This window comes from Numida meleagris, chromosome 13 (assembly GCF_002078875.1).
Source record: "Numida meleagris isolate 19003 breed g44 Domestic line chromosome 13, NumMel1.0, whole genome shotgun sequence".
NCBI classification, from domain to species: Eukaryota; Metazoa; Chordata; class Aves; order Galliformes; family Numididae; genus Numida; species Numida meleagris.
The window spans coordinates 6,386,256-6,411,004 of record NC_034421.1 but is presented as its reverse complement, the minus strand read 5'-3'; the positions used below and the strand labels follow the sequence as shown (position 1 = coordinate 6,411,004).

General features: G+C 54.7%; 5 protein-coding genes across 8 annotated transcripts; 3 read left to right on the top strand and 2 right to left on the bottom strand.

Moving 5' to 3' along the window:
- On the top strand, positions 207 to 2,477 carry RPS2 (ribosomal protein S2). The gene is made up of 7 exons (XM_021412171.1): positions 207 to 393; positions 514 to 603; positions 850 to 957; positions 1,288 to 1,461; positions 1,544 to 1,703; positions 2,019 to 2,110; positions 2,354 to 2,477. Exons 1-7 carry the CDS (start codon positions 238 to 240, stop codon positions 2,432 to 2,434), a joined length of 861 nt encoding a protein of 286 aa, XP_021267846.1. The 5' UTR covers positions 207 to 237; the 3' UTR covers positions 2,435 to 2,477.
- On the bottom strand, positions 2,910 to 4,612 carry NDUFB10 (NADH:ubiquinone oxidoreductase subunit B10). The gene is made up of 4 exons (XM_021412173.1): positions 4,372 to 4,612; positions 3,933 to 4,071; positions 3,485 to 3,624; positions 2,910 to 3,127 (listed from the first exon to the last, which is right to left on the bottom strand). The coding sequence occupies exons 1-4, from the start codon at positions 4,517 to 4,519 to the stop codon at positions 3,027 to 3,029; spliced, it is 528 nt and encodes a 175-aa protein (XP_021267848.1). The 5' UTR covers positions 4,520 to 4,612; the 3' UTR covers positions 2,910 to 3,026.
- On the top strand, positions 4,646 to 12,954 carry RPL3L (ribosomal protein L3 like). Of its 2 annotated transcripts, none has more exons than XM_021412167.1 (10): positions 4,646 to 4,737; positions 6,397 to 6,589; positions 7,197 to 7,365; positions 8,219 to 8,354; positions 9,025 to 9,211; positions 9,780 to 9,940; positions 10,190 to 10,291; positions 10,579 to 10,674; positions 11,188 to 11,307; positions 12,819 to 12,954. In XM_021412167.1, the coding sequence occupies exons 1-10, from the start codon at positions 4,720 to 4,722 to the stop codon at positions 12,873 to 12,875; spliced, it is 1,239 nt and encodes a 412-aa protein (XP_021267842.1). In that variant the 5' UTR covers positions 4,646 to 4,719; the 3' UTR covers positions 12,876 to 12,954. The 2 variants fall into 2 exon arrangements, with proteins under 2 accessions (XP_021267842.1, XP_021267844.1); XM_021412169.1 differs by having other exon boundaries at positions 4,668 to 4,714; positions 12,819 to 12,953.
- Positions 13,112 to 21,666, bottom strand: LOC110405950 (testis-expressed protein 2-like). 3 transcript variants are annotated; one of them, XM_021411815.1, is made up of 12 exons: positions 20,881 to 21,666; positions 17,183 to 18,044; positions 16,902 to 17,102; positions 16,527 to 16,830; positions 16,041 to 16,258; positions 15,698 to 15,844; positions 15,486 to 15,585; positions 15,200 to 15,332; positions 14,956 to 15,093; positions 14,617 to 14,829; positions 14,157 to 14,277; positions 13,112 to 14,055 (listed from the first exon to the last, which is right to left on the bottom strand). In XM_021411815.1, the coding sequence occupies exons 1-12, from the start codon at positions 21,210 to 21,212 to the stop codon at positions 13,930 to 13,932; spliced, it is 2,895 nt and encodes a 964-aa protein (XP_021267490.1). In that variant the 5' UTR covers positions 21,213 to 21,666; the 3' UTR covers positions 13,112 to 13,929. The 3 variants fall into 3 exon arrangements, with proteins under 3 accessions (XP_021267490.1, XP_021267489.1, XP_021267488.1); XM_021411814.1 differs by lacking the exon at positions 20,881 to 21,666 and adding an exon at positions 18,713 to 18,807 and having other exon boundaries at positions 16,041 to 16,291; positions 17,183 to 18,039; XM_021411813.1 differs by lacking the exon at positions 20,881 to 21,666 and having other exon boundaries at positions 16,041 to 16,291; positions 17,183 to 18,698.
- MSRB1 (methionine sulfoxide reductase B1) lies at positions 21,711 to 24,103 on the top strand. The gene is made up of 4 exons (XM_021411816.1): positions 21,711 to 21,846; positions 22,063 to 22,205; positions 22,312 to 22,426; positions 22,992 to 24,103. Exons 1-4 carry the CDS (start codon positions 21,792 to 21,794, stop codon positions 23,021 to 23,023), a joined length of 345 nt encoding a protein of 114 aa, XP_021267491.1. The 5' UTR covers positions 21,711 to 21,791; the 3' UTR covers positions 23,024 to 24,103.

Below are 24,749 nucleotides of genomic sequence, written 5' to 3'. Positions count from 1 at the left end.
ATCGAACGGCGTCAAGTTGCGGCCTTCTACTGTACGAACACGTAAGTGTGGGTGGAGTGTGTATGGTGTCTGTGCGGGGGCTCCGATCTATCCGCGCCCATCGGAGCCGCCTGCAGCGCGGGGACGGCCGTGCCTCGCCGGATGGGTCCCGGCCGGGCTTTGTCGCCGTACCGTACGGTTATTTCTAACTGTGGGTGATAGCGTTTTGGCTAACGCGCCTCTCGTTCTCTATAGCAAATGGCGGACGACGCCGGTGCTGCAGGAGGGGCGGGAGCCGCCCGAGGGGGCTTCCGCGGCGGCTTCGGGACCGGGCTGCGGGGCCGCGGGCGCGGCCGTGGTAGAGGCCGAGGGAGAGGCCGTGGGGCTCGTGGAGGCAAGGCAGAGGATAAAGAAGTAAGTGGTACAGGAGATGCGTGGGGTTGTGTGGGGCTGTCCCAGGTGGTGGGGGCCTGCAGTCCCTGTTCCTCTGGGAGCTGCTGCTGGCCCTTCGTCACTTGCTTGTTTCTTCCTTAGTGGATTCCTGTCACCAAACTTGGTCGCCTGGTCAAGGATATGAAGATCAAGTCTCTGGAGGAGATCTACCTCTTCTCACTTCCGATCAAGGTGAGGTTCTGTGGATGCACAGAGCTGGTGAGCAGCGAGCAGCAGGATCTTAGTCTGAATTGCGAAGTTAGCGTTAGTTGCTGCGTTTGTTATTTAGAAGGTTCAAGTTGAGCCATGTTGCTGTTTAATTTACTGTGGGCTCATTTATAGAGAAGAGCAGTGAAATCTGTGTGTTGTGCTTTGTCTTGTGTGGAGATTGTAGCTCAGAAGTGCGGCTTTGTGTGATTAAACGGATGAATCTTGTAGGAGTCCGAAATCATCGATTTCTTCCTGGGGTCTTCTCTGAAAGATGAGGTGTTGAAGATCATGCCTGTCCAGAAACAGACTCGTGCTGGTCAGCGTACCAGGTTTAAGGTAATCTCTTTTGTTGTATTTTCTCTTGAACATTACTGGCATATTGATAGCTATGGCTGTATCAGGAATCTAAAACCTAGTTCTTCAATTGAATTATTTCTGATCTAGAGAAAGCAAAGCAGTAAGGGGAGAAGTGTGCTTCTCAAACATCATGAACTTCTTAAGTTGTAGGAGCTGTTTTAATAACTGATTAATTGTAGCGTACTGTAACTGTTAAATGTTGACCACATGCTTCTGGTTACTTTCGGTAAGATCCTGCTGGATTAAGTTCTGCTGACAGAATGTTCCTCCATGGCAAAGCCTTGGCTAAAACCTTTTGCTCAATTTCAGGCTTTTGTTGCCATTGGAGACTACAATGGCCACGTTGGTCTTGGTGTTAAATGCTCTAAAGAAGTTGCTACTGCTATTCGTGGGGCAATCATTTTGGCTAAATTATCCATTGTACCAGTGCGACGGGGCTACTGGGGGAACAAGATCGGCAAGCCTCACACTGTGCCTTGTAAGGTAAGAGCGACTCGCGGCGTGTTGCCTCTGAGTCACGTTGTGGTGTGTGCTGTGGAAGTTGTAACCTGTTGTGCTTGCACAGGTTACTGGGCGGTGTGGATCTGTCCTGGTGCGTCTGATCCCAGCGCCTCGTGGTACAGGCATCGTGTCTGCCCCTGTTCCCAAGAAGCTGCTGATGATGGCTGGCATCGATGACTGTTATACCTCAGCCAGGGGCTGTACTGCCACACTCGGCAACTTTGGTAAGTGAGGGTTATAGCATTGTAGTATGTGTTGTGATTTTTCTGTTATGGGTAGGGAAATGACACTGTAGTGTTATTAAATCCATGTTAAATTGAAAGCTCCTAATCTCCCAATCTGCGCGGTTGCACTTGCTGGAAGTAGTGTAACTGTCGTAAATGGAGAGAGAAAGGAAACTGAATTTTAAGAGTTTAACAGAGAGATCCTCTTATGGTCTCTCTGTTTCCTTTAAAATTCGACACTTTTGGAGCTTCGTAAGTGTGTACAAAAGTTCATTTCTGTAACACTGATGTGGAATGTTTAACTTCTTTCCATAGCTAAGGCCACCTTTGATGCCATCTCCAAGACATACAGTTACCTGACTCCTGACCTCTGGAAAGAGACTGTATTCACCAAGTCTCCTTACCAGGTAAATATACAATGCTTCAGTTCCTAGCTCATGTTATCCTGATAACCCAGATAAGTTTTGGGTAGGTACTTAAATGGCATTTCATGGTCCAAGAAAAAAAAAATAGGTAAAATATTAAGTTACACTATATCTGAACTCCCCACCCCCCACTGTACACACCTTGTTGGAAAGGGTTACAATGCTGAGAATTCTGTGACAGTGGTTTACTGAAATTAAGTACTATTTTTTTTTTTTCTTTTGCAGGAGTTCACTGATCATCTGGCTAAGACCCACACCAGAGTCTCAGTGCAGAGAACCCAGGCAGCTGCTGTGGCAACTACTTAAGTGGTTTTTGTACAAGACAATAAAGTGGTCAGTGGACAAGAAATTGGTTTGCTTGGATGCTTAGTGCATTGGGCAGATGGATTAAATCTGTGCTTGGGATTTTGAGTAGGCTTGAGTCTGTGGCCTACAGCCTGAACATGTGCTGTGTGGAATAGAATGTTTTACACTAACCCTCCTTAATCGTGTATTAATCCTGAAGAGGGTTTGTAACTAAAGAGGAGGGAACATAATACGCCTTTCCTTTCCCAGCATGCTGACTCTGAGGGTGTTCCCTGCTGCAGTTGGGTAGAGCAGAATTAGTGGTTCATGGTGGTAGAGAAGTCCAGCAGGGACATCCCAGGGTACCACAGCTGGGGTGGGTGCCTGGAGCTAGGAGCTGACTTTGATTAGAAGTTGGTAGCAACCAACTGGAATGCAGATCTGTAAAAGGGAGAATTTTTTGCACACCTCTTCCAAGAATGAGTCTATGTGCTAATTGTATGGCAGATGTTCGGGTTTGCAAGTTTATTGTAGAGCATCACAGTTCACAAATGCAACACGATATTTGATAAAAGCACCACTGAGGGAGGTGCTAACCATTCTGTATCCAGATCTACTCAGATGCATTTTCTTGTGCCTTCATTTCTTCTATCATCCTCTGCTTCTGCTTCATCAGACATGTCCTGGCATTTCCATGGACACCAAGATCACCATCTAAAAAGAAAGGTAATCAAGTGAGTGTCTGAAAAGTAGCCCTCAGCAGCTAGAAGTGAAGTCTGATCCAGGTGAATTCTGGCACTTAAGACTGAGGGCAGTGCAAGCTGCAGTGCTGAGGCAGAAATGCACACAGGCCTGATTGCTTTGGGGACTGCAAGAGTGTCACATGCTCTGTGCTGTGCTTATTTAAATGTCACTGCCCAGGCTTAGTGGGTTTGGCACACCTGAGTGCTGAGCCCAGGTCTGCAGCATTTGCCAAGAGGGATTTTCAGCACAAAGATCAGATCTTTGAACCCTCCTTTCTCTATGTGCTGTTATAGCTACAGCAGGTGTGCAGGCTGCTGCTGTACTCACATCTCTCCTGATAGGCTTTGGTAACCTGTGCAAGCTGCTCCATCTCCTTGGCACAATTCTGAAACTGGTTTGGTCCTTCCCTCTGCTTGCATGCACCAAGCCTTTCCCGGACTATCTCCACGATTTGCTGATCCACCAACCTGTGTGAGAGATGAGTAGAATTGCAACTGCAGCCCAGTGACTACAGAAAGCAGAAAAAAGGGGTGATACTGTATAGAAACTCAGTGCTGTGGAAACCAGGCAGTGCAGGACGATACCAGTGCCACCCTGCTCTGCTAAGCGAGCTGCATAGAACAGCAGGACTACAAACATCAGTGATCTGTAAAGGGGTAGAGACGGTGCCTTAGGCAACCGTTCAGCCCCCCAAAATCCGTGTGATTCCAAGCTGACCGATGAGAGCAGAGCACTCTGCGTCTGCCCGCTGGGGGCAGCGCCGTGACAGCCGTACCTGTCCCTCCTCCACTGTGCTTCAGCCTCGTAGAAACACAGGTAGTCCCCCTCCATGCACTCGCTCAGGTCGGGCACACGGGGAAACTTCTGGTGGTAGTAATAGAACTTGTTCTTGGCTTGCTGGCGTTCGATCCACTCTGCAAGAGCAGCGGCACAGTCAGGCGCCCAGGAGCCCGGTGTGAGCCCAGCTCCGTGTGTCCGTCCCAGTGGCTGTGCCACCACCCTGCGTGCACCGCGGCCCCCCAGCACCTGAGCCCCCACCCTCGTGTGCCCCGCGTGTCCCCGTGTCTGCCTGGTAGCCGTGTCCTTGCCTCTTCCCCACACCCGTGCCCCCGTCCCCACACCGCGTCGCGGAGTTCCCGCCGCCGGGTGAGCCCCAGGGCCCGTAGGGAGCGGAAGGGCCCCGCTCAGCCCGGTGGACCCGGGCCCGTCCGTACCTCTCACGAAGGTAACGGGCGCGTCAACGACATAGTTGAACGCGGTCTGGATGAGGGTGACCGGGTTGGGCAGCGTCGAGGTGCTCTCCGGGACCGGAGTACGGCTCGGCGGCGCTTTGTACACCTCCAAGTCCGGGTCGTCCGGCATGACGGCGGCGGGGCTCGGCGGGCGGCGAGGACGCGGAGAAGATGGCGGCGCCCCACGCAGCGCCGGCGGCGGCGGACGCCGAGGTCAGAGGGCGCCGCTGTGCGCATGCTCCACCGGGGCATTGTGCATGCTGGGAGTTGTAGTCCGCCCGCGGCCTGACGGGAGTGGAGTAGGTGGGGCTTGCCCGCGGCCTAGGTGAAATGGCGGCTGGACTAGGGGTGACTTTTCGTTTTCCAGTGTAACGATGTAGTATCTTTATAGTATCGTATGGTATCTCTATTGTAGTATGTAGGTTGGAAAAGACCTCTAAGATCCCAAGTTCAACCCCAACCCATCCCACTGTGCCCACTGACCATGTCCCTTGGTGCCACATCTCCATGGTCCTTAAGCACTTCCAGGGTGACCCCACCCCCTTCCTGGGCAACAGTGCCAGTGCCTGACTGCTCTGTCAGAGGGTTAATGTTGCCTCATTTCCCACCTGAACCACCCCAGATGCAACGTAAGGCCGTCACCTCTCGTCCTGTCGCTGTTACCTGAGAGTAGAGGCTGACCCCCACTTTGCCGCAGCTTTTCACTTGATGTGGAGCAGGGCCTGTGCTCGCTATGCCTGCTTGATCTCTATTCCAGGAAGAATCACAGCCTTTATTCTTAGGCTGATGTAAGACTTCTTAATTCGTCCCTACCCAGGAGTTCCATACGCAGAGCTTGGCTGCTGACTGTGCCCCCTGAAGGAGCTCTCCTAGTTTGGCTGTGCTGTGTGTGGTTGGGAAGCTATTGTGATTGGTGCCATTCATGCAGGAGTTGAGGAGGGCAAGCCGTAAGCTGAGACACCAGCAGTTGACCTTTACCACATCCAGAGTAAAGCTGGCAGCTTTGCTGAGTGTGAAATGAATATCGCACCCAATGAAGCTAGTGGCTAAATTTGTGTCTTAAGTATTAAACAGGGGAGGCACATAGTTATAGCCTCTTCCTGCCACTGACTTGGGCTGAAGACGTCCCATGGTTTGTAAAGCTTGGCACTGCTGCCTTTTGGATTGCATAGAAAGGGGCATCGAGTAGGGCTAGGTTATTGATTAAATTAGTGCAGCTGAAGTGGGGCTGGACCTGACATAACTCCACTTGGGTTGGAAAAAAGGCTTGGTGGAAGGTGCAGCCAGGTTCTTAAACTGGTCTGCAAGAAGGGAGTTGCAGTGGGCATAGATCTAACTCCTCAGTGCTTGCGCTGGCCCCTAGTTCCCCTGCCTTGAAGCCAATACCATAAGAATTTGTCAGTGTCTCTCTGAAATGCTGTTGCTTTTCTCTGCCTGGCACAACCTAACCTTGGGATTGGGGTTTGTATATTTAGCTCTTCTAATTTGGTTTCAAGGTGCATATTTAACCTGCACGTGTTCTTATTACTGATTCCTTCGAGTATCCTTTCTGGTTTCTTCCGACTGGTAGCTGTGCTTGTTTGTTGCCATTTGCCTTGATGACAGAGAATTGAATGTGACCCTGTGAATTCTGAGCAGGCCCTTTTTGATGCTTCTGAATATAAAATTAATAATTTAGCTAACATCATGGTAAAGCAGACCTATTAAATAACATATTTCTCCTTGAAAGTGTTGAAGCAGAAAGGAAAGAGATTATGTTTTCAGGTAGTCTGCACCATTTGTTTAGAAATGTGTTAAATTCTGTGATGTGTGTAGTAGAAGCTTAAGCAAAAGCCCATGGCATTACAAGTTCTTTTTCTCATGTTGGAAATGAGAAAGAGCCCAGAATACTTCCAGTATTCACTGATGTTAAAAGGGAGATTTCCCCTTGTACTTTGGGCTTGATCCTTTCAGTGCCTTCTGGGACCCAAGGGTGAGTCTGATATTTTTTGTTTTTCCTTTCCACAGTCCCACCGCAAGTTCTCTGCGCCTCGGCATGGCCACTTGGGCTTCCTACCCCACAAGAGAAGCCGTCGCCACCGAGGGAAGGTGAAGACCTGGCCTAAGGATGACCCCAGCAAACCAATCCACCTGACGGCTTTCATGGGCTACAAAGCTGGCATGACACATACCCTGCGGGAGGTGCACAGGCCTGGGCTCAGTAAGGACCGGCTGAAGGAGGGGATCTTATCCAGGAGGAAAGAGGGGGTACAGGCTTGTTGGGAAAGGCTGCTCATGGAAATGGGTAGTGGAGCGCATAGCATCTGGGCTATGTCCTGTAATGCTGTCCAGATCTTTGATAGACAAAGGCCACCACATGGCCCATGTGAGCTGAGCCTGGGGGTTCCCGAGAAGTCCCCACACTGGTATGTTGGTTGGTGATTTGTTGGATCCTGCTGGCAGAAGAACCCTGACAAATCCTGAGCACTGTGGAACATCCTGGTGGGGAATTTTATAATGTTACCCTGTGAGGTGACTATGAGATCGAAGCTAAACTCCAGGACATCCAATGTACTGCTCCTTCCAACGTGGAGAAGATGGGTTAAAGTGTGCTGGGCCATAGGATCTATCCTGTTGGGTGCCTGATGGTCAAACCCTGCATGGCTCTCCAGCAGGACTTGTGGATGTGGGAAGAGCTGGAAGATCTAGCAGTGAGAGTAGAGTGTGACCTTGCCTCCAGCACACTGCTTGCTTAGTGGGCCAGATGCGTAGGCTGCTAATGGCTCCCAGGCAAGAATCTCATCTCTTTTCCCTCTGCTATCTTGCAGGGATCTCCAAGAGGGAGGAGGTGGAGGCTGTGACCATCATTGAGACCCCACCAATGGTGGTGGTGGGAGTTGTGGGGTACATAGATACTCCAAAGGGCTTGAGGAATTTCAAGACTGTTTTTGCTGAGCACATAAGTGATGAGTGCAGACGGCGTTTCTATAAGAACTGGTACGTGCCTCCCTGGGTGGAGTGTCACTGGGGTCCCTCACAGGCTCTCTGTGATGCCCAGACGATGGAGACAGCTCAGCTACCGGCAGCTGGCTCTGGGGTGGAGTGAAACAGCTATTTAGTCATGCACAGAGATACTGCAAACAGCTTGATGCTGGGAATCAGCATATGCATATGTAAATTTATTTTAATAGTTGAACTGAGTTAGTGCTCTCCACAATATCATAGACAGTGCATGCTGCAGGTCCATTTTAATTTGTGTAGGTTGGGCCCATCTATTCCTCATTAAACTGGAATGTTTGAGTTTAGGCACCAAGTGAAGATGGGAGGAAAAACAGATTTTTCAGGGGGAATATTGATGCAGAATGTGACCCTTGGCCCTTGTAAACAGCAACAGCCCAAATCCCACACCGGCAGAGAGGAAAATGGAAACATGAATTTCATAACCATGGGAATCGTGTCTCCTGCAGAAGCACATGTTGGCCGTCAGATCCACCCACCACATGCTTCCAATCCCTGTTGGAGGCTGTGTTCTCCTTTCTCCACTTAACTCTGATTTTGTGCTTGTATTTTAATGGCACTGAGCCAGTCAGTGGGAGACAACTGGATTCTTCATGCAGAAAGGTCTGAATTACCAGTCCTTTTTGCAGCTCATTATTCGCTTTCCTCTTCTGACCTCAGAGCCCTCTCTCATGAGCCTGGCAGCCAGGGATGGTTCAGGTACCCATGGGTACTTCATGCCTCCAAGAAGGTGCATGGACTTTCTGTCCCCCATGCTGTTCTGTCTGCAAGGCACAGTGAAGAATCACTTCACTGTTGAGCTCTCGATAGATGTTAAACATTTCTCTCGTAGGCACAAGAGCAAGAAGAAGGCTTTCACCAAGTACTGCAAAAAATGGCAGGATGAGGACGGCAAGAAGCAGCTGGAGAAAGACTTTGCGGCTATGAAAAAGTACTGCAAGGTCATTCGTGTCATCATGCACACACAGGTCAGGGTCTTCCTCAGCTTGAGAGAGTGGTTAGGGCTGGGGGGCTGGCACAGGGGGTGTCATGATGGGGCCAGAGGAGACTGCCTGTGGAAGCAGATAAAAGGCTGTGAGGAAGAGCATGCAGACAGAGGGCTGGCTGCCCTTTTCAGTCACCTCCTGACACCAGTCCTGTCCATCGGAGTCGGGCTCAGCAGAGCTCCCTGCCTGGATGTCGACACAGGGTGAGCCCTGTGTCAGCAAGAGACCTCAGGCCCCATGATCACCTCAAATTAGCAACTGGTGTCGAGTGTTGGGAAAAAATAACCCACAGGCAGACACAATTTCGCCAGATGCAGATTGCTGGATATACAGGGCCCATTTTTGTGCTGATCCCTGGAGTTAGCAACTGTACTGGAGCCTGCGGCAGAGCTAAGCTGGCTTAACTTCACTCGTGGCTGTTGCAGACCTTCAGCAAAAGTCCCACTGTGGCAGGGGAGGGAAGGATGGAGGCTTTGCATGGGGAGGGACACTGGATGTCATAGAAGAGGTTGACATTGTGGTAGGGAGGGTTGGTAGGGAGCTGGCTCTGTTCACTCCCTGTTCCTCTCACTAGTGGTAGGCGTTGCAGTCCTGCCTACATGTTCACAGGGTGTGGGGCAACATTTTGCCTTAATGCACTGTCTCAAAACAGATGAAGCTGCTTCCGCTGAGGCAAAAGAAAGCCCATGTGATGGAGATTCAGCTGAATGGTGGGACAGTGGCTGAGAAGGTTGACTGGGTCCGTGAGAGGCTGGAGAAGCAGATCTCTGTGCACAGCGTCTTCAGCCAGAACGAGATGATTGATGTCATTGGTGTGACCAAGGGGCATGGGATGAAAGGTACAAAGCTTGCCAGGGGCTTGGCTTTGTCCTTCTCAGCTGATGCTGCCCATAAGGTAATGCTGGGGGGAGAAGAGTGTGAGCCATGCTGAGAAACCACCAACTTATTGTACAGTGAGTAGCAAAGAGCCTGTGTACCTCAGCCACGATGTGCATTTCCATTGTAGCAGAGTTTGCTTTCCCTTATGTCAGTGTTGGCTGTGTTGTCTGCCATGCCCAGAGTCCTTCCAGGAGGCCTAGGGGTGTTGTGAGGATGTAAAGGCACTGCACTTCTCACAAGCTCCACGTGTGTGGAGATGTGGGTGTTTCTGTGCGTCTGTGTGGATGTGCTCAGCAGGAACATGTTGCAGTCTGATCAGATCCATGGGAGGTGAGAACAGTTCTGTGCTCTGGCCCTTCACTGTGGTGACAGCTCTTGGTCTCCTTCCAACATGGTGTCTTCTGTGAACTTCAGAAGAACGATGAGACTTTCTCCTCGCTTTGCGTTCCCTCTCAGCACTCAGACACCGGCCCCGAATCTCTCCCACTCCCCAGTGTTCTCATTGCCCTTGTCTGGTCACACTTGCAGGAGTGACAAGCCGTTGGCACTCCAAGAAGCTCCCCAGGAAGACACACAAGGGCTTGCGCAAAGTTGCCTGCATTGGAGCCTGGCACCCAGCGCGGGTCGGCTTCTCCGTTGCTCGGGCTGGCCAGAAGGGCTACCACCACCGCACGGAGCTCAACAAGAAGGTATGGCCCAGCACTGCACTTCCCTTCCGTGCTGTCACCACCCTTCTTTGCACAGTTCCCCTCAGCTTCTCTTATGTTCCCCAAGAGATGTGCAGTGCTGTCATTCTGCACGTCTCTTCAGGTGCTTGTTTCCTGCTCAAAGGGTGCATCACAGGGCACATTTCAGTGACAATCATGTTTGTTATCCCTGTGACATGCATCAATGTGAGGACACTAAAGTTGCCCTTGCCATTTCCTTCCTTTTCTCAGATTTTCCGCATTGGCCATGGGATCCATGTGGAAGATGGCAAAGTGGTGAAGAACAACGCCTCAACGAACTACGATGTCACGGAGAAGACCATTACACCTCTGGTAAGGGGTAACAGGGCTGAAACTGGCCCTGGCTGCAGGAATCTGGGTCAGAGAAGTAATTCTTTGGCTGGACACAGCTGCACGGGAAATGATTTGAATTCCACTGAAGGAAATACAGTCTGTGTGGCTGAAATGCTCTGGTGACACTGGGCAGCTGTTCTGAAGGGTGTGCAGTTTAGGAAGCTTGAAGGACTGTCGGTCCTTCCTCTACTAGAAAATGTCACCAGTTTGTCACGTGTTCCCATCCAGTACTCCTGCCTTCCAACCCTCTTTTCCTCTTCCTCCAGGGTGGCTTTCCTCACTATGGAGAGGTCAACAATGACTTCCTCATGCTGAAGGGCTGCGTCGTGGGCCCGAAGAAGCGTGTGCTCACTCTGCGAAAGGTGAGAGCGCAGCCGGTGCTGGGGAGGGACTGACTGTAGCTCTCCACTGACAGATGCACTGTGTGGAGAATGATGAAGCCCGTGAGTGCTGGGCAGTGAGACTGGTTGAGCTCTTGATGCTGTGTGCAGAGAGTGTGTGGCACATGAGCACGGTGCTTGGTGAGACCGTTTGCAGAGTGGCTGACTGTGGCAGTGTGCAGCTGAATGTAGATGTACCCTCTCTAGAGCTGCAAGCCTTTGGGGTTGGGGGGGCTACAAGTAGAAACTTTGGCCATAAACAGATGGTGAGGAAATGAAATGCAAAGCAAAGAGCAGGCTTGTTTCAGAGCTACTCTGCAAGCAAAGGCGTCTCCTGCCATCTGAGCACCAGGGTGTTCCTCTGAGAAAGCAGATTTTCATGGAGATAAGTGCCTAATGGATGCACCTAGGACACTTGAGTACCATCTTCATCAGAGCAGACATCCAGATTTTCTGTAAAGATAAGCCTGATGCTCTGTGACTTTTCTCTTTCAGTCCCTTCTGGTGCACACACGCCGCCGAGCTCATGAAGCTATTGAACTCAAATTCATTGATACCACTTCCAAATTTGGCCACGGCTGCTTCCAGACAGCTCAGGAGAAGCGTGCATTCATGGTGAGTTACCCTCTGCACCAGCTCCAGCTGCTGGGCTGTGCTTACAGCTGGGGCCTAAAGCAACTGATTGACTCCAGCCCAGCATCTGCTTCTAGACATAACAACAGCCAAATGAGTGATTGGGACCATCTTGCATAAAAGACAGGCATGAGTACAATTCACGCAGCAGATATTATGCTAAGGAAGAACATGATGATCGTGTGAGTGATCCAAGACAATGGAACTAGCAAATAATATACCATATGGCCAACCAGTTCCATTCACCATGGGAAGTTTTAAACAAGCAGTTAACTTGGCAGGCACTGTATTGGACATATGGTCCCTTTCACTCATAATTGTGCATTTCTTTGATTTGTTTGGAGCGATTTAAAACCTTAATGTTCTTAAGAGGAAAAGGTTGGGTCAAATTCAGCCACAAATTTGTGATTTTTCTGTCAGGAAGCTTTCAAAAAGGCCAAGCAGTATATTTTTCTTAAATCCAGGGCAAAATAAATCCAAAACAAACGTAGCTTCTTGAATAGTTTTGCAACTTACAACAGGCTGGTGCCTATGTCTGAACACAAAATTGAGGAATTGTTTAGTGAGCAAGGCCTGCAGCTAGCAGAAAAGAAAGGAACAACTGCTGCGTACCAGGAAGATGTAAACTGTGTCTGGATGTGGCCTGTCAGCCAAAAATCCTCTGTGAAGCTAGCTAAGCCTCCTTAGCCCCAGGCAGGGGGATTGGTTATGCAGAGTCTTTGCAGAGCTCTTTTAGAGGTTAAGCCATTTTCCTTTAGCTCAGCATCAGGAGCTTGTTCTGCAGTGAGAATATTCATGTTCTGCTCTTGCTGTCACTGTAAGTCCTGAGTAGCTGTGATGTGAAGCTCAGAGACAGGTGATGGTTTTACCTGGTTGTGGGTGTTTTATTTGGCATTTTCTACTGTGGAGTGAGAGGTTCCTCCATGAATAACACGGTAAAACTTTACATTTAACTAGAAGTAATTTGGCACAAAAATAATTCTTGCAACCTGCTCCCATGGGACTTCCTTGATCCAAGAAAACCCCATATATTTGCTGGTGGAAACCCCTCAGCCTTATTGAGTTGGCTGATGAGATTCTGTGCCTTTGGCTGTAGGAAGCCTTACCTTCTTCAGGCTCATAAAAAAACTGGGTGGCTGCTCCACCACAGTGGGCTCCTGGTCGCATTTATCAGTGCAGTTACTGCTCCCCTCTGTGTTCTCCTGGCTCCCAGCAGGTCATTGCCACTCGCTGGCAATGTGTAGTTCAGATAAACAAACCTTTTATGCAAGACCATGATGTTTTGTTCTTGATTCCTGCAGGGCTAGAAAGGCCCCAGGGCTTGCTGGCGGATGGTAGCACAGGGCTACCAGACAGGGAACAGAAGCCAGCAGCAGCCGGCACAGCAAAATGGGCCAAAGCTGCAGTTGTGCTCCACACAGCTCATACACAGCCTTGAAAACCATGTTTGTGTGTTACTAACACTTAGACCTCTCCTCACTGCTCTCTTGTAGGGCCCTCAGAAAAAACACCTGGTGAAAGCGAAGCCAGGTGTGCAAGAAGAGCTGTAAGGGATGAGATACACAAGGCTTCCTAATCAGGCAACCTTCAATAAAGGGTCTTGAAGCTGTGCCTGCTGTCTGTCTTCCTTCTGGAGGAGTGTCTTGCCCATGTACAGTGCTGCCTACAGGCAGCAGTGTGTCCTCAAGGCACCTCAGCCACTGGGGATGGTACAAGTAGAACCTGGGACAGGTTCATATGGAGAGGGACTATGTGGGAAGCCAAGTGCCTGCTCTGTCCCTCTGGATCCTCCCTTTCCATGGCCCAATTAATTTTTTTTTCACTGCATGTATTCACTTAAACCATGGTGAAGGAATCCCCTTCCTCTCTTCCAAAGAAGAGCAGGTGCCAGCAGGGAGTAGAGGACTTCCCTACTGCCTGCCTGTGTCCAGCCTCACTGACTGACTGTCCCCTTGCCATCTCCTGCATACACACACACACTCTTCTTGCTGAGCTGGAAGCACAAGCCACAGACCTCTCTCCACAAGCCCCATGGGCCCATCTGGCTCCCTCAGCAGCCCCAGGATCCTGTGTGCAATAAGATGGCTGATAGGTAAGACTGGCCAGTGATGGATTTATTCAGATTTTGGTTTCGTTTCCCACCCATTTTCCTTGCAGCCCAGCTGCCAGTGGGAAGGTGTGGTCTGTCTTGGAGTTGTGGTGCCTTGGATCCGAGATGATTGTAACTCCTTGAGTGCAGAACATGTCTGGGCATCCTGCACCCTCTTTCAGAATCAGGCAGTGGAAAGTCCAGCCCTCTGCTGCTCTGGAGCTGTCCACTTGGTCAGAAGGAGTCCTGAGGTGCTGGTGGGGGTGCGTGAAGTTCTTGGGTCTCCAGCAAACCCCATCCCCTGGGTCTGCTTTGTCTCTGAAAGTTTGCTTGCAATATTTAAGGAGCAGGCTCATCTACGAAGTGCAGGATGCTGAGGATGAGAAGAACTGAGATGCTCAGGTCCCATGGCATAGCACTGGATGCCATCAGTGGCCAGGCCCCGGCTTGTTGCCATGTCCCAGCGAGGTCCCTGAGCCCTTTGCAGTGTCTCTACCCTGCCCTGGGGCTGCACTTCAGAGCCTCTTCTCTCCCCTGGCTGGTAGGTCCCTGGGCAGCTCCCCAGTGAGTGGCTGAGGATTCAGGCCAGAGTGCATGATTGGAATGATGAGATCATCCATATTTGGCATCACCAAAATTTTCTGTAAAGAGAAATCAAGAATAACAAGAAATTGATTTTGAGTACCATAACTGGCAAGGTTTGCTCAGCCCTTTAGTGAACCCAGCCCTTGGGGTCAGGCACCTGAAATTCATGCTGCAGCTTCTTCTCAATCCACTCAGTGACATGTACAAATGTTACCTCCCTCTCACCCAGCTTTGGGCACACCTTCAGCTCCAGCTGGGGTGGGACACGGAAGCTGTACCTGCGTGGGGAGAGGATGGAGGCAGAAAGCATCATGTCCCATACACATGGCACAGCCCCCATGAACAGCTTGCCAGAGGTCCCACTGCTAGATTTTGGGGACCTGTGTCCCAGGAGGAGGTGGCCAGGTTGTGGTAGGAGCTGTATGTCCCAGTATTGCATCTTGGCCTGAGTGGAGACCAGGAGGGTCTGAGGGTCCCTTTGGGAGAGCAGCCCTGGCTTGTTGGGACCCTAGATGAACCCACACCCCAGCCCTGGTTTCTTGGCCAAGCCACAGGGAGATGGGGAGATGGCAGGAGGATGCACATGGAGCCCGCCCAGAAGGAAGGAGAGCTGGTACCAGACACGGTCAGTTGGTGGCGGCGGCACATTCACGGCCAAGGTGCCTGCCAGCTCCTGCACCTCCACCATCAGCAGCAGTGGTGTGTTGGAAACTTCCTCGATCTTCTTTTTGATGAACTCATTTTCCGTGGCCTTCTGGAAGTACTTGGACTTGGCAATCTTATCTACAAAGCGCAGGATCTTCCGGCCCGTGCTGTTGCTGCTGACATGGCTGAGACGAGGGAACCCACAGGTTGAGACCCCTCAGAGACGTGAGTCCCTTTCCAGGGGTCACCATGAGGTGCTGGGGTGCCTGCCTATACCCCGCAGCATCTCAATCCCAGAATTTCCTCCTCACCCTTCAGTGCCAGGTGGCGGGACTCGCTCCCCTGGGGCTCCAGCGGGCTCTGCAGTGACAATGTCCTCCTCATCGGAGGAGCCAGCACTGGATGACTCTGCATCGCTGTCTGCCAGTAGGATGAGCCGAGGCTTGGTCCTGTGAGTCCATGGCTGCGTCAGTGCAATGTCATGGGAGCAGCACCCTCTCACCTCACTCAGGTGGAAGGATGTGGGTGAAACTCAGCCCTGTGTGGTCACCTTACCCCTCTCCACTTGGCTCCACTTGGCCACTGTCCTCTGCAGCACCCTCCTTCCCCAGCTTGCAGAGGTTCATCTTTGTCTCAAGTGTCATCTGCAATGAGCCACTGTAGGTGACCTCCATGTCCACCCAGAGACCTGCCAAGGAGAGAAGGAGTGAGCCCCCATCAGTGCCACAGTGGCTGCTCATGTGCCTGCTGAAGCCTCCCTGCTAGGGAGCCAGGCTGGCACCTCGATAACAGCCACTGTGGAGCCAGCCCTGGTGCCCCTGCTGTTCTGCAGGGTTCTTACCTCGGTCATTGATGGTGGGCTTGGAGGCGCTGAGGATGGAAGGGATGGATGTGCCCATGTCCAGCTCTGTCAGTGTCAGCTCATTCATGAAATATGGGAGCTGATGGAGGGAAACCACATGGGGATGGTCACCGCAGCCTGATACCCACCAAGGGGAGAGGACAGGGCTCCCATGGGTGCTGCAATCTCCCATCACCATTCCTGCTTCTCACCTTGATCTTGCTCAGCTTTTTCTGGATCTTGCTGGACACCTGCTCAGCCCAGTATCGCTCCCGAAGGAAGTCCCAGAAGATGCGCCCTATCAGCGCATTCACCCAGGCCACGCAGCCCTCACTGCACCTGGCCACGTCCTCGCTGAGCTGTGAGTAGAGAGAAGCCACGAGTGCCTGGAGTCAGGTGAGGGCTGGGGCCCTGCTTTTGTGCACTGTGGCTCAGCTGCTCCAGCCATGGTGCGAGGAGGGAGGAGATGAACACTAGGGCTGGGAGACAGCAGTGCGTGTGGTCATGTGGTTCATCGGCTCTACTCAGTGCTTGTGTCCGGCTCTGAGGTCTCACCTTGGTGGGTGCAGGGCTGCCCAGCGTGCTGTGAGGGGGGCTCTGATCTGGGCTGCTCCCTGCCTCCGCTGGCACAAATTGGGCCATGTAGGTGCTGTAATCCAGAAACATCTTCTGCTGAAAGATTCCAGCCAGCTCCTTGGATCTGATGGCAGAGGGAATGTCCTCGGTGCTCCCACCAATACTGCTGGCACCACTCTGTGCAGCTGGTTCCTTGCCTGGGGACATGGGGACATGTGCAGGTCTGGTGGCTGCAAGAGGTGATGTGTGCATGATGATGTGCCGCGATGTACATGCAGCAATGTGCTGTGTGGCTGCCATGCACACACACCTTATGCTGGAGAAGGGGAATACTCCAGGCTAGAGGGCTCTGGGGAGGTCAGCCCCGTCCACGCTCCTCCTTCTCCCTCCCCATTCACTGGTGCCTATCCAGAGCACATCCTCCCAGCACACGGCTCCAGATCCCTCCCAGAGGCTGCATCTCACCTGGCCTGGCTTCACCGCGGCTGCTGCTGGGGGTCCCACGGCAGGCTCGCAGGAATTGATGGTACCACTCCTCCTTCTCCCTTCCTGTCCTCCCAAAGAGGTACAGGCACCTTTCTCTGCAATCCCCTGGGATGTCCTGGCCAGGTGCCTGTGGCTTCCTCATCCCTTCATCCCCTGGCAGCTCTGTGCCCTGCTCATCGCTGCTTCTGTGCTCTGTGTCCGTCCGCTCTGGGAAGAGGATGCAGATGGGGTACTTCTTGTTCCACAGTCGCTTTCGGGCCAAGTTTGGGGGGCAGAGGGAAACCTGCGAAACCAAGAGGAGCCGTGAGGCACTGGGGGATCCCTGCACGGGGACAATCCCTGCTCCCAGGGCACCTTGGCACCGCTCATATCGTAGCAGCGATGGCTGACGAAGGCGACATCGAGGATCTCCTCCGCGAAAGTGGCCTGGCGTGGGATGTTGCTTTTGGGGTAGGACAGCTTGAGGGTGGCTCCGTCCAGCGTGGCCAGCACCGAGTGTGTGAGTGACGGGTGGTACAGCTCAGGGTCATAGGAGTGCAGCTGGTTCAGCCAGCCCTGCAGGGACAGAGCCAGCCAGCTGTGGGCTTGGGCTCTCCATACTCACCCCACATTGCCCACTGCTGCCCTTTTCCTACCTGCAGGCTGTGGGCTCCCCGTGGGCTGCCCGGGAGCAGCTCAGGGCGCAGGCGCGGCAGCGGCGGTGGCTTCAGCAGGAGGAGCAGGACAGCGAGCAGGCCCAGCAACAGGCCGCAGATGAGACCCAGGCAGAGGCCTGCAGCATAGGGCGGCAGCGGCAGCACCAGGTAACCGTAGGTGAGCAGTGCGACGCAGGCCAAGGCCCGGCCTGGCACCGTGCCCCCGGGCAGGGCCGATGGCGGTGGCTGCTCCTGGGGCTCGTCCTTGCGCTGTGCCACCTCCACCACCTGGATGACATCCCCGTAGGAACAGATCTCATAGCGGCAGTTCAGGGTGGGTTCCCAGGGGCTCCAGTCCCGTGCCCGCTGCCCCCCGTCCCCTCTTCCCCCCGATTCTCCTCTCCCCGGGCTGCCCCCTGCCTTTGCCCGGGCTGCAGGGCCGCTTTCCTCAGCCATCAGGCGGCTCAGACGGCTGAGGGGTTCCTGCACGGCCTCTGACAGCCGCCTCTTGGTGTCCTCCAGCCTGGCCTCCCGCAGCCGGAGCAGCGCGGCCCGGCTCTCGGATGGGGACACGCTGGGGGAGGACGGGGCCGTGCGGGACTTAGATGGGCCCAGCCGCGGTTGGGGGCCTCGTGGGACGTCAGCCAGGAGCATGGTGAGGGGCTTCGTGTCCCCCTCCATGGGGAATAGGATACCGCTGCCCTCCCTGCCACTGCCATCCTCCCTGGTGCTGGCTGGATGGGACTTTGTCGCATTGATGTCCTTGTGTCGAGGAGAGCCCGGGGATGGTGCCAGGGTTGGAGAGGCCTCCGCCGCCACTGCAGCCTGGTCTGCCATCGCTCTCATCGTCGACGGTGCTGCCGAGGGAAGAGGAGGGAGCAGCTCAGCTTGGTGCCACGTCGAGGCGCAGCACATTGCTGCCCAAGGACCTGAGGCTGCCATGGTCTGGATGCCTCTGGACCTAGTTTGGGTTTCCTTTGGGGATGTGGGGCTGCTGGTGCCAGAGGGTTCTTTGGGGTGCTTGTCCTCCACTGCTGCCCCTCCCCTTGCAGCATCCCCACAGCAGGAGCAGGGCTGAGCCTGGGGCTGCCTCGTGCCTGGGATCTGCTTCGCTGGGATCTTCAAAGCACTTTCCTACCATGAATTAATAACAGGCTGCGTCGCAGCTGCCTCCAGCTCCGTTTATATAATCTCATGCTTCGCGGCTTCCACTTTGCTCCTCATTTACACAAGCCAACCGTTAACCCCAAATAATCATGGGGGATGTACAGGGAGAGCACACTGCAGCTTTTGGAGTTGGCAGACCACAGGACCCAGTGCCAGCTTCATCCCTGCTCTGCAGCCATGCTCCAGCAGGGTCTGCCCAGTCCCAAGAGTGCTCTCCTTGCATTTACTTAGCAAACCCAGCACCAGATGGAGCCCTGTGCTCTGGGGCTGGTGCCACCCAGCCTGCAGCACCGTCCTGGTGGCTCAGTGCCACACTGTCCCCAGTGCCACCCACAGCCCTCCTCAGCCCTCAGCCATGCCTACCAGAAAGCCCCAGTGCTCAGGGGGAGCTGCCTGGCTGCTGCTCTCCGTGCCGGGTCAGGGGCACGCCAGCTCTGCTGTGGTTACCACCGCTCCAGGATTCTTGGGGTTTTAGAAAGCTTAAAAAAAAAAAATTGGAAAAGCAAATGACTGTTTCCTGAGAGACCATTAGCACAGTGGAAGACTGAGATAATAATAGCCTGGGTTTATATGGGAGTTTTCATCTGGCAGGGACGTCAAGTACAGCGGGGGCTTACGCACACTGCAGCGCAGCCACCTCTGGGGTGCGGGGGCGGCCAGGGCTGTGCAGAGCAGTGGGGACAGAACCTGCATGCGCCAGGCTGGGCCACCAGCAGCCCACAGTGGTGCTGCGTGGGACATCCTATCCAAGGAGCTTTGCTTGGGGCATGTGCCACTGGACCACGGCCACAAAGGTCTGAAAGCCTTTCAGCCAGACCCAGCCTTCTAACTTCTGTCCCTTTCTGCTTCAGATGTAAGGCTGTGACTTAACCTGGTACAGAGAGACACGAGCTGCAACCTGGACCCGCCTGGTGCCTTTGAGAACCTCCCCCCCAAAATGCTCCCCTTACATACACAGCACTGAGCGATTTTGCTGTGCTTCGCTGCTCAGCATTGGCTCACACCAGCAAATGACACCCACACCCTCCCAGGCGGGCCACTGCCAAAGTGATGTTTGCTTCTGTTGTAAAATCGAGGAGAGTTAATTGACAAATTAATTTCCACCAGCCCTCTCCCATTAATGAGAGCTGCTGATGGCCGCTGGAGGAGGGCTGGCACCGCTCATGGAGTGGTGGCAGAGCTCTGCCTCATCTCTGAGGCTTTTATCAGCCAGCCAAACAAGTTGGAAATCCCTCCTCTCATTATCTTCACAATGTACTGCTGCAGGAACCAAACTGCCCTGGCTATTAGCACTGTAACTGGAGAGCTCCCCACATTATCCCATGATTAAGGACTCAGATGGAAGTCGCACTGCAGCCTAAGGACATAAATCTGACAAGTGCAGACTTCTTCTAGGCAGAAACGGAGAGCTTTGAGCACAGGCATGGATTCCCCTCCTGACAAGCCTCCAATTAGCACAAGATGGGCTGGACGGGTGATGCTGCTGAAACAGAGACTGCCTGGCTTATGCTGGCTGGAAACCTGTGCCCAGAGGTGCATGCAGTACTTCCCTGTGTTTGGAGCTCTCCCTGCCACTCTCTCTCATTTGCTGCCGGTGAGTTACAAAGGAGACACCTTCCAAAGCACGCAGCGCCATGATGCGTCCTCGGCTCCCCCAGCCCTGCCCCGTGCCTGCCACAAGCCATCAATCCCTGGGGCTCGAGTGGAGCGTGCCTGAGCCTGAGACACACGCCTGACCTAATTTGAAACGGCAGCATCCAGAGGGCAGGAGCGCTGGGGTCTGCACATGATGGGCAGCTGCAGCCCCCCCGGCTCTGCTCCTGGCTGAGAGATGTGGCCGTGTCCGTTGTCATTAGGGACCAGAGCCCGTCAGAGCACTTCACTCCAGGCCTTGGGGCTCCTGCAGCAGTGGCTCCTTGGGACAGTCACCTGCGCTTGTCCCAGAGGCCCCAGTGTTTTTGCTCTTGCAGCAAGGAAGTGCAATCTCAGCGAGAGCCCATGAACTGAATCATCCAATAATACTCAGACACAGCCAGCAGCTCGTGATGCCAGGTATTTCAGAAGGAAAAGGAAGCAGCGCACAGCTCATCGCCTCCTAGAGCCTGCAGTTCACCTTCACAGCAGAGATGTTCCCTTGCAGCACACCGGGCTGCTGCCACCTCCTTCCCCGGGAGCCCTGAGCTCAGTGCATCCCACACCGTCCCCACCGACCCATGCACAGCAGGGACGGTCCCCACAGCATCTGGAGCTTTGCTGTGCCCTTCCTGAAGTGGCAGGATGGTCCACAACCCCCGGCTGAGCTCGCACCCCATAGCGACCTATAGCTTCTGTCCTGTGGTGCCTGCAGCCTGGCTCAGCACTGCTGCCCGTGCACTCCTCTGGCAGCACACAGGGCTCTCCACGGGTACCTGCTCCCTGATCCCTCCCAGCACGCTCTGCCCCACGCCCTCCCCAGAGCCTCTCGCTGAGCCCCGAGCTCGCTCCAGGCGCTGCGCAGCCTCCAGCACCGCTCCGCGCTCCCGTACCTGGCCCGGATGGCAGCGCCCGGTGCCGCCGGGATGGGTCGGTCCCGGTGCCGGGGAAGGACGAGGGGTGCCGGTGCTGCCGTGGAGAACAGTGCCGGGGGAAAGGGCAGGTGTGGAGCAGTCCCGGTGCCGGACGAGGACAGGATCCTGTGCCGGGGAAGAAGAGCCAGTGCCGGTATCGAAGGGCTGATGCCGATGATGGGCAGGGAAGGCCGGGGCCGGGGCTGGGACCGGTGCTGGAGGTGAGCGGACGGACCTACTCCTAGTCTCGGTAAGCGGTTTGGATGGCCGGTGCCGGGCGGCGGCTCGCTTCGTTCCAGCCGCCTGTGCCGAAGCATCCGCAGGACCGCGCCGGACCCTAGTCCGCCCAGCCGAGCTCCGCCCCGGTGCCGGTCCCGCCCAGCTGCCTCGGCTCAGCCGCCCTCGGGGCGGTGGGGAGCGGAGCGGGAGCGAAGAACCGGGGACGGCAGCGCCGAGTCCATCCGGAAGCCGGTCCCGGTGCTGCCGCAGATTAATTAACGGCGGCAGCCGATCCCCCCCCCTCCGTCCCTGCCTGATCCTGCAGGAGCCTCCCCTTCCCTGCTGCGGCTGCTCGCCAGGAGCCCCGCCGTTAGGGGCTCAGGAGCTGCGTGTCGAGCCCACGCGGCACACGGACACGCGTGGGTGCCCCGGACGGGCTCACACCTCCCAGAAACCCCAACACGGGCGGAAGGGACACAGCCACCGCGGGCTGCACGGGAGGCGGCGGGGGGAACCTCGGGGTAGCGGGACCCCCCCCGGGGCTCCGCGGCGGCTGCGTCACAGCGCCACCTCGTGGCCGTGGGGCCGTGCCGGTACCGGGGGCGGTGCGGGTACCGGGGGCGGTACCGGTGCCGGGGGCGGTACCGGGGCGGGGTCGGGCGGTAGCAGGCGCAGCCATGTCGTTCTGCTCCTTTTTCGGAGGCGAGGTGTTCAAGGACCACTTCGAGCCGGGTGAGCGGGGCCGGGTGGTGGCGGGGGACCCCGGGTAGGGATGGCGGATTCCGGCCCCCAAAGCCCCGCTCGCTGCCGGCTCCTTGGGACTGGCAGCTGTCCGTGGTGGCTAAAGTCCAACGCGCGTGAGAGTCCCGTGGTGGCTGACGTGGCCGCGGGGCGGCTGGGGACGAGCGGGGATCCCCGCGGCTGACCCCCTCGTGTCGTCCTCCCCAGGCGTGTACGTGTGCGCCCGGTGCGGCTACGAGCTGTTCTCCAGCCGCGCCAAGTACGAGCACTCGTCCCCGTGGCCAGCCTTCACCGAGACCATCCACGAGGACAGCGTGGCCAAGCGCAAAGAGCGTCCGGGAGCCTTAAAGGTGACGACCGTGAAACAGCGCCCTCAAAAAAACCCAAATCCTCTTTTCTTAGCATCATCTCTCTTTTTTTTTCACTTGTTTCCTAACCCTCTCTTTGTATCGCCAGGTGTCCTGCGGCAAGTGCGGCAACGGGCTGGGCCACGAGTTCCTCAATGACGGCCCCCAGCGGGGGCAGTCCCGGTTCTGAATATTCAGCAGCTCGCTGAAATTCATCCCTAAAGGTGAGGGATGGGGTTTGGTGGCTGCCTCCGTCTGTGCGGTTATTTTAGGGGGAGCTGCTGAAGCCTGGCTACGCTGCCAAGGGATGCGCTGCTCCCAGTCCTAAACAAGCCCCAAACATCTTAACTTGGTCAGGCTCCATGGAGACTTTGCTCAGTTAAATGCAGAGGGATGGAGGTGGCTGCAGGTCCCTGTGTTTCGGAGGAACCTTGGTGCTGCAAAGCAGGGCATGAGGCTGCTGGAGGATGGGGCTTTGCTGGCTCCTTCCCAGCAGCGGTCACGTGTAGGTGTGGGTATTGCCTCTGCTTTGTGCACAGGGAGGAAGTTTGCAGGGAGGACAGTGCTTCCTTCCCATGTGGTTATTGTGCTTCTTGTTTCCCTGGTGTCAGAAAAAAAAAAAACCCGATTTTGGAGGCTGTGTCTGCATTCAGGGCAGCACCCAGCTGTGCCGTGCTGTTCTGTGTATGAGGCTGCAATGCTGTGCGTGACGAAGTAACTGCATAAAATGGGCTGGGGGCTCTGGAGCAAGGAACGCAGGCACTGATTTCTTTCTTCGTCTTCTTTTAGGCAAACCAGACAAAGACCCGAAAGAGAAGTAAGCGAGCTGCTCTACATGACCACTGATAGGGGCTGTGCTCACAGCTGGGGTGTGCTGGGAGCAGGGACCGTGACGGAGCCCCTGGTTTCCCCGTCCGCTTCCCTGCCCCGAGACGCCCCAGTCCTGGGTGCTGGGAGGGAGCTGGGGGTGGGGAGAGGAGCTGCTGAGCTGTACATGCTGGCGGGGCTTGTTTGGCACAAATTGTGCTGAAGGCTGCAGCTCTTTGTTTCACCTGCCCTTTCCCCCTCCCCAACCATCTCTCCTCCCGAGCATCCCTTCCTCTGCCCATGGCAAGCAGCATGTGCCAGGACTCTTACCATCACGGCCAAGAAGGACGGGCCGTGACCCGGCACCGCTGCCACCCAGAGCTGCTCCGCTGCCATCTCCTGCTGGATTAGCTGGGATCAGAATCCGGGTTAATCTCTGGTGCTATTCTGGGCTGGGATCATGGTATGAATTGTCCTCTGTAAATCCTCCTGGGATGCGAGGGCGGCGATGTTTTATGATCCTGCTGGATGGCAGCCAGGCGTTTAGCCCTTTGCCCATTTCGCACATAGCAGAGGCGGTTCTGGATTCACTGTGACCTTGGGGCTTGGTTCTGGCCTCCCACCTTGTGTGTCACTCTGCTGTAACCCCGGTGACGTTAACGGTTCCCCCTGCTGCAGGGAGGCCAGAACCAGCCTGCTGGCTGCACCTCGCACTACTCAGGCTTTAGGAATCAAATTTGCATTCTCTCTGCACTCAGAAGGGCTCTGGCACTGATTTCTTCTTAATTCAGGGCCTGATTCGTGGCCTTCCCTCACCATCCTGCTTTGTTCACTGCCCAGAAACAAAAATCCTCCTCTTTGACATCAGTACGGGAGGATTTTTGAGCACAGCAACCCTTTGTCTGACCTTTGGGTCTGGCATTGCATCTCTGGTCAGTGCGTGTTACGGTTTGGCTGCACTCAGGGCACTTTTCTCTGCATTCATTTTGTCTCCTTAAACCCTTCTGGCACCAAGAAGTGCACTGTGCCAGCTCCTCACTGCTGGCCTGGTACCTCCAAATACTGAAAATAAACCACTGATTCACTGTATCAGAGAAATAGCTTTTTTTTCTTTCTTCTAAAAAGCATTTCTGCTGGCACCACGGTGCTGGGGGGTCCACCCTGGGGCACCTCTCTGTGGGTTTTCTTGGTGGCTGAAGCACGGCGAGGCTCGGCAGGAGCAGGACACGTGCAAGGCATTGCCACGTGCATCCATTCTGCATTCCCAACGTCCTGGCCAGCGAGCTGGCAGCAGATTTCCTCTATGTCTCTGGATCTCCAGACCTGAGATGTGAGGGGCAGACACAGAGCAGCGCAGCACCCAGCGCTGGGGCACTGCAACAGGAATGGTCTGGAGTTGGTGGGGGCTTTATTATCTTTACCCTAGCTTTGGCTGCCTGAAAAAGGGAGATGCTGGTGCTTTAGAGGTCTTTGGGCTTTGCTGAGGTCACAATTTAATTGGGAAAGGTTTTCTTGTTCCTTAAATTTGTAGTTTAGCTCAGCTGCAGCTGGGTTTAGGTTGTTTCATGGTGTGTTCTCAGTGAGCTCCCCAGCTCCTGGCTGGGGCTGGTTCTGTGAGGCTCTGCATCCCCACGGTGCTGCCCGCGGCCCCAGCTGTCCTGGGTCGGATTCAGCCTCTGATGGCTCTGTTACACTAACTGCTAATCAGCTTCCGGCTGATTGATCCCCTGATCCGCGGCT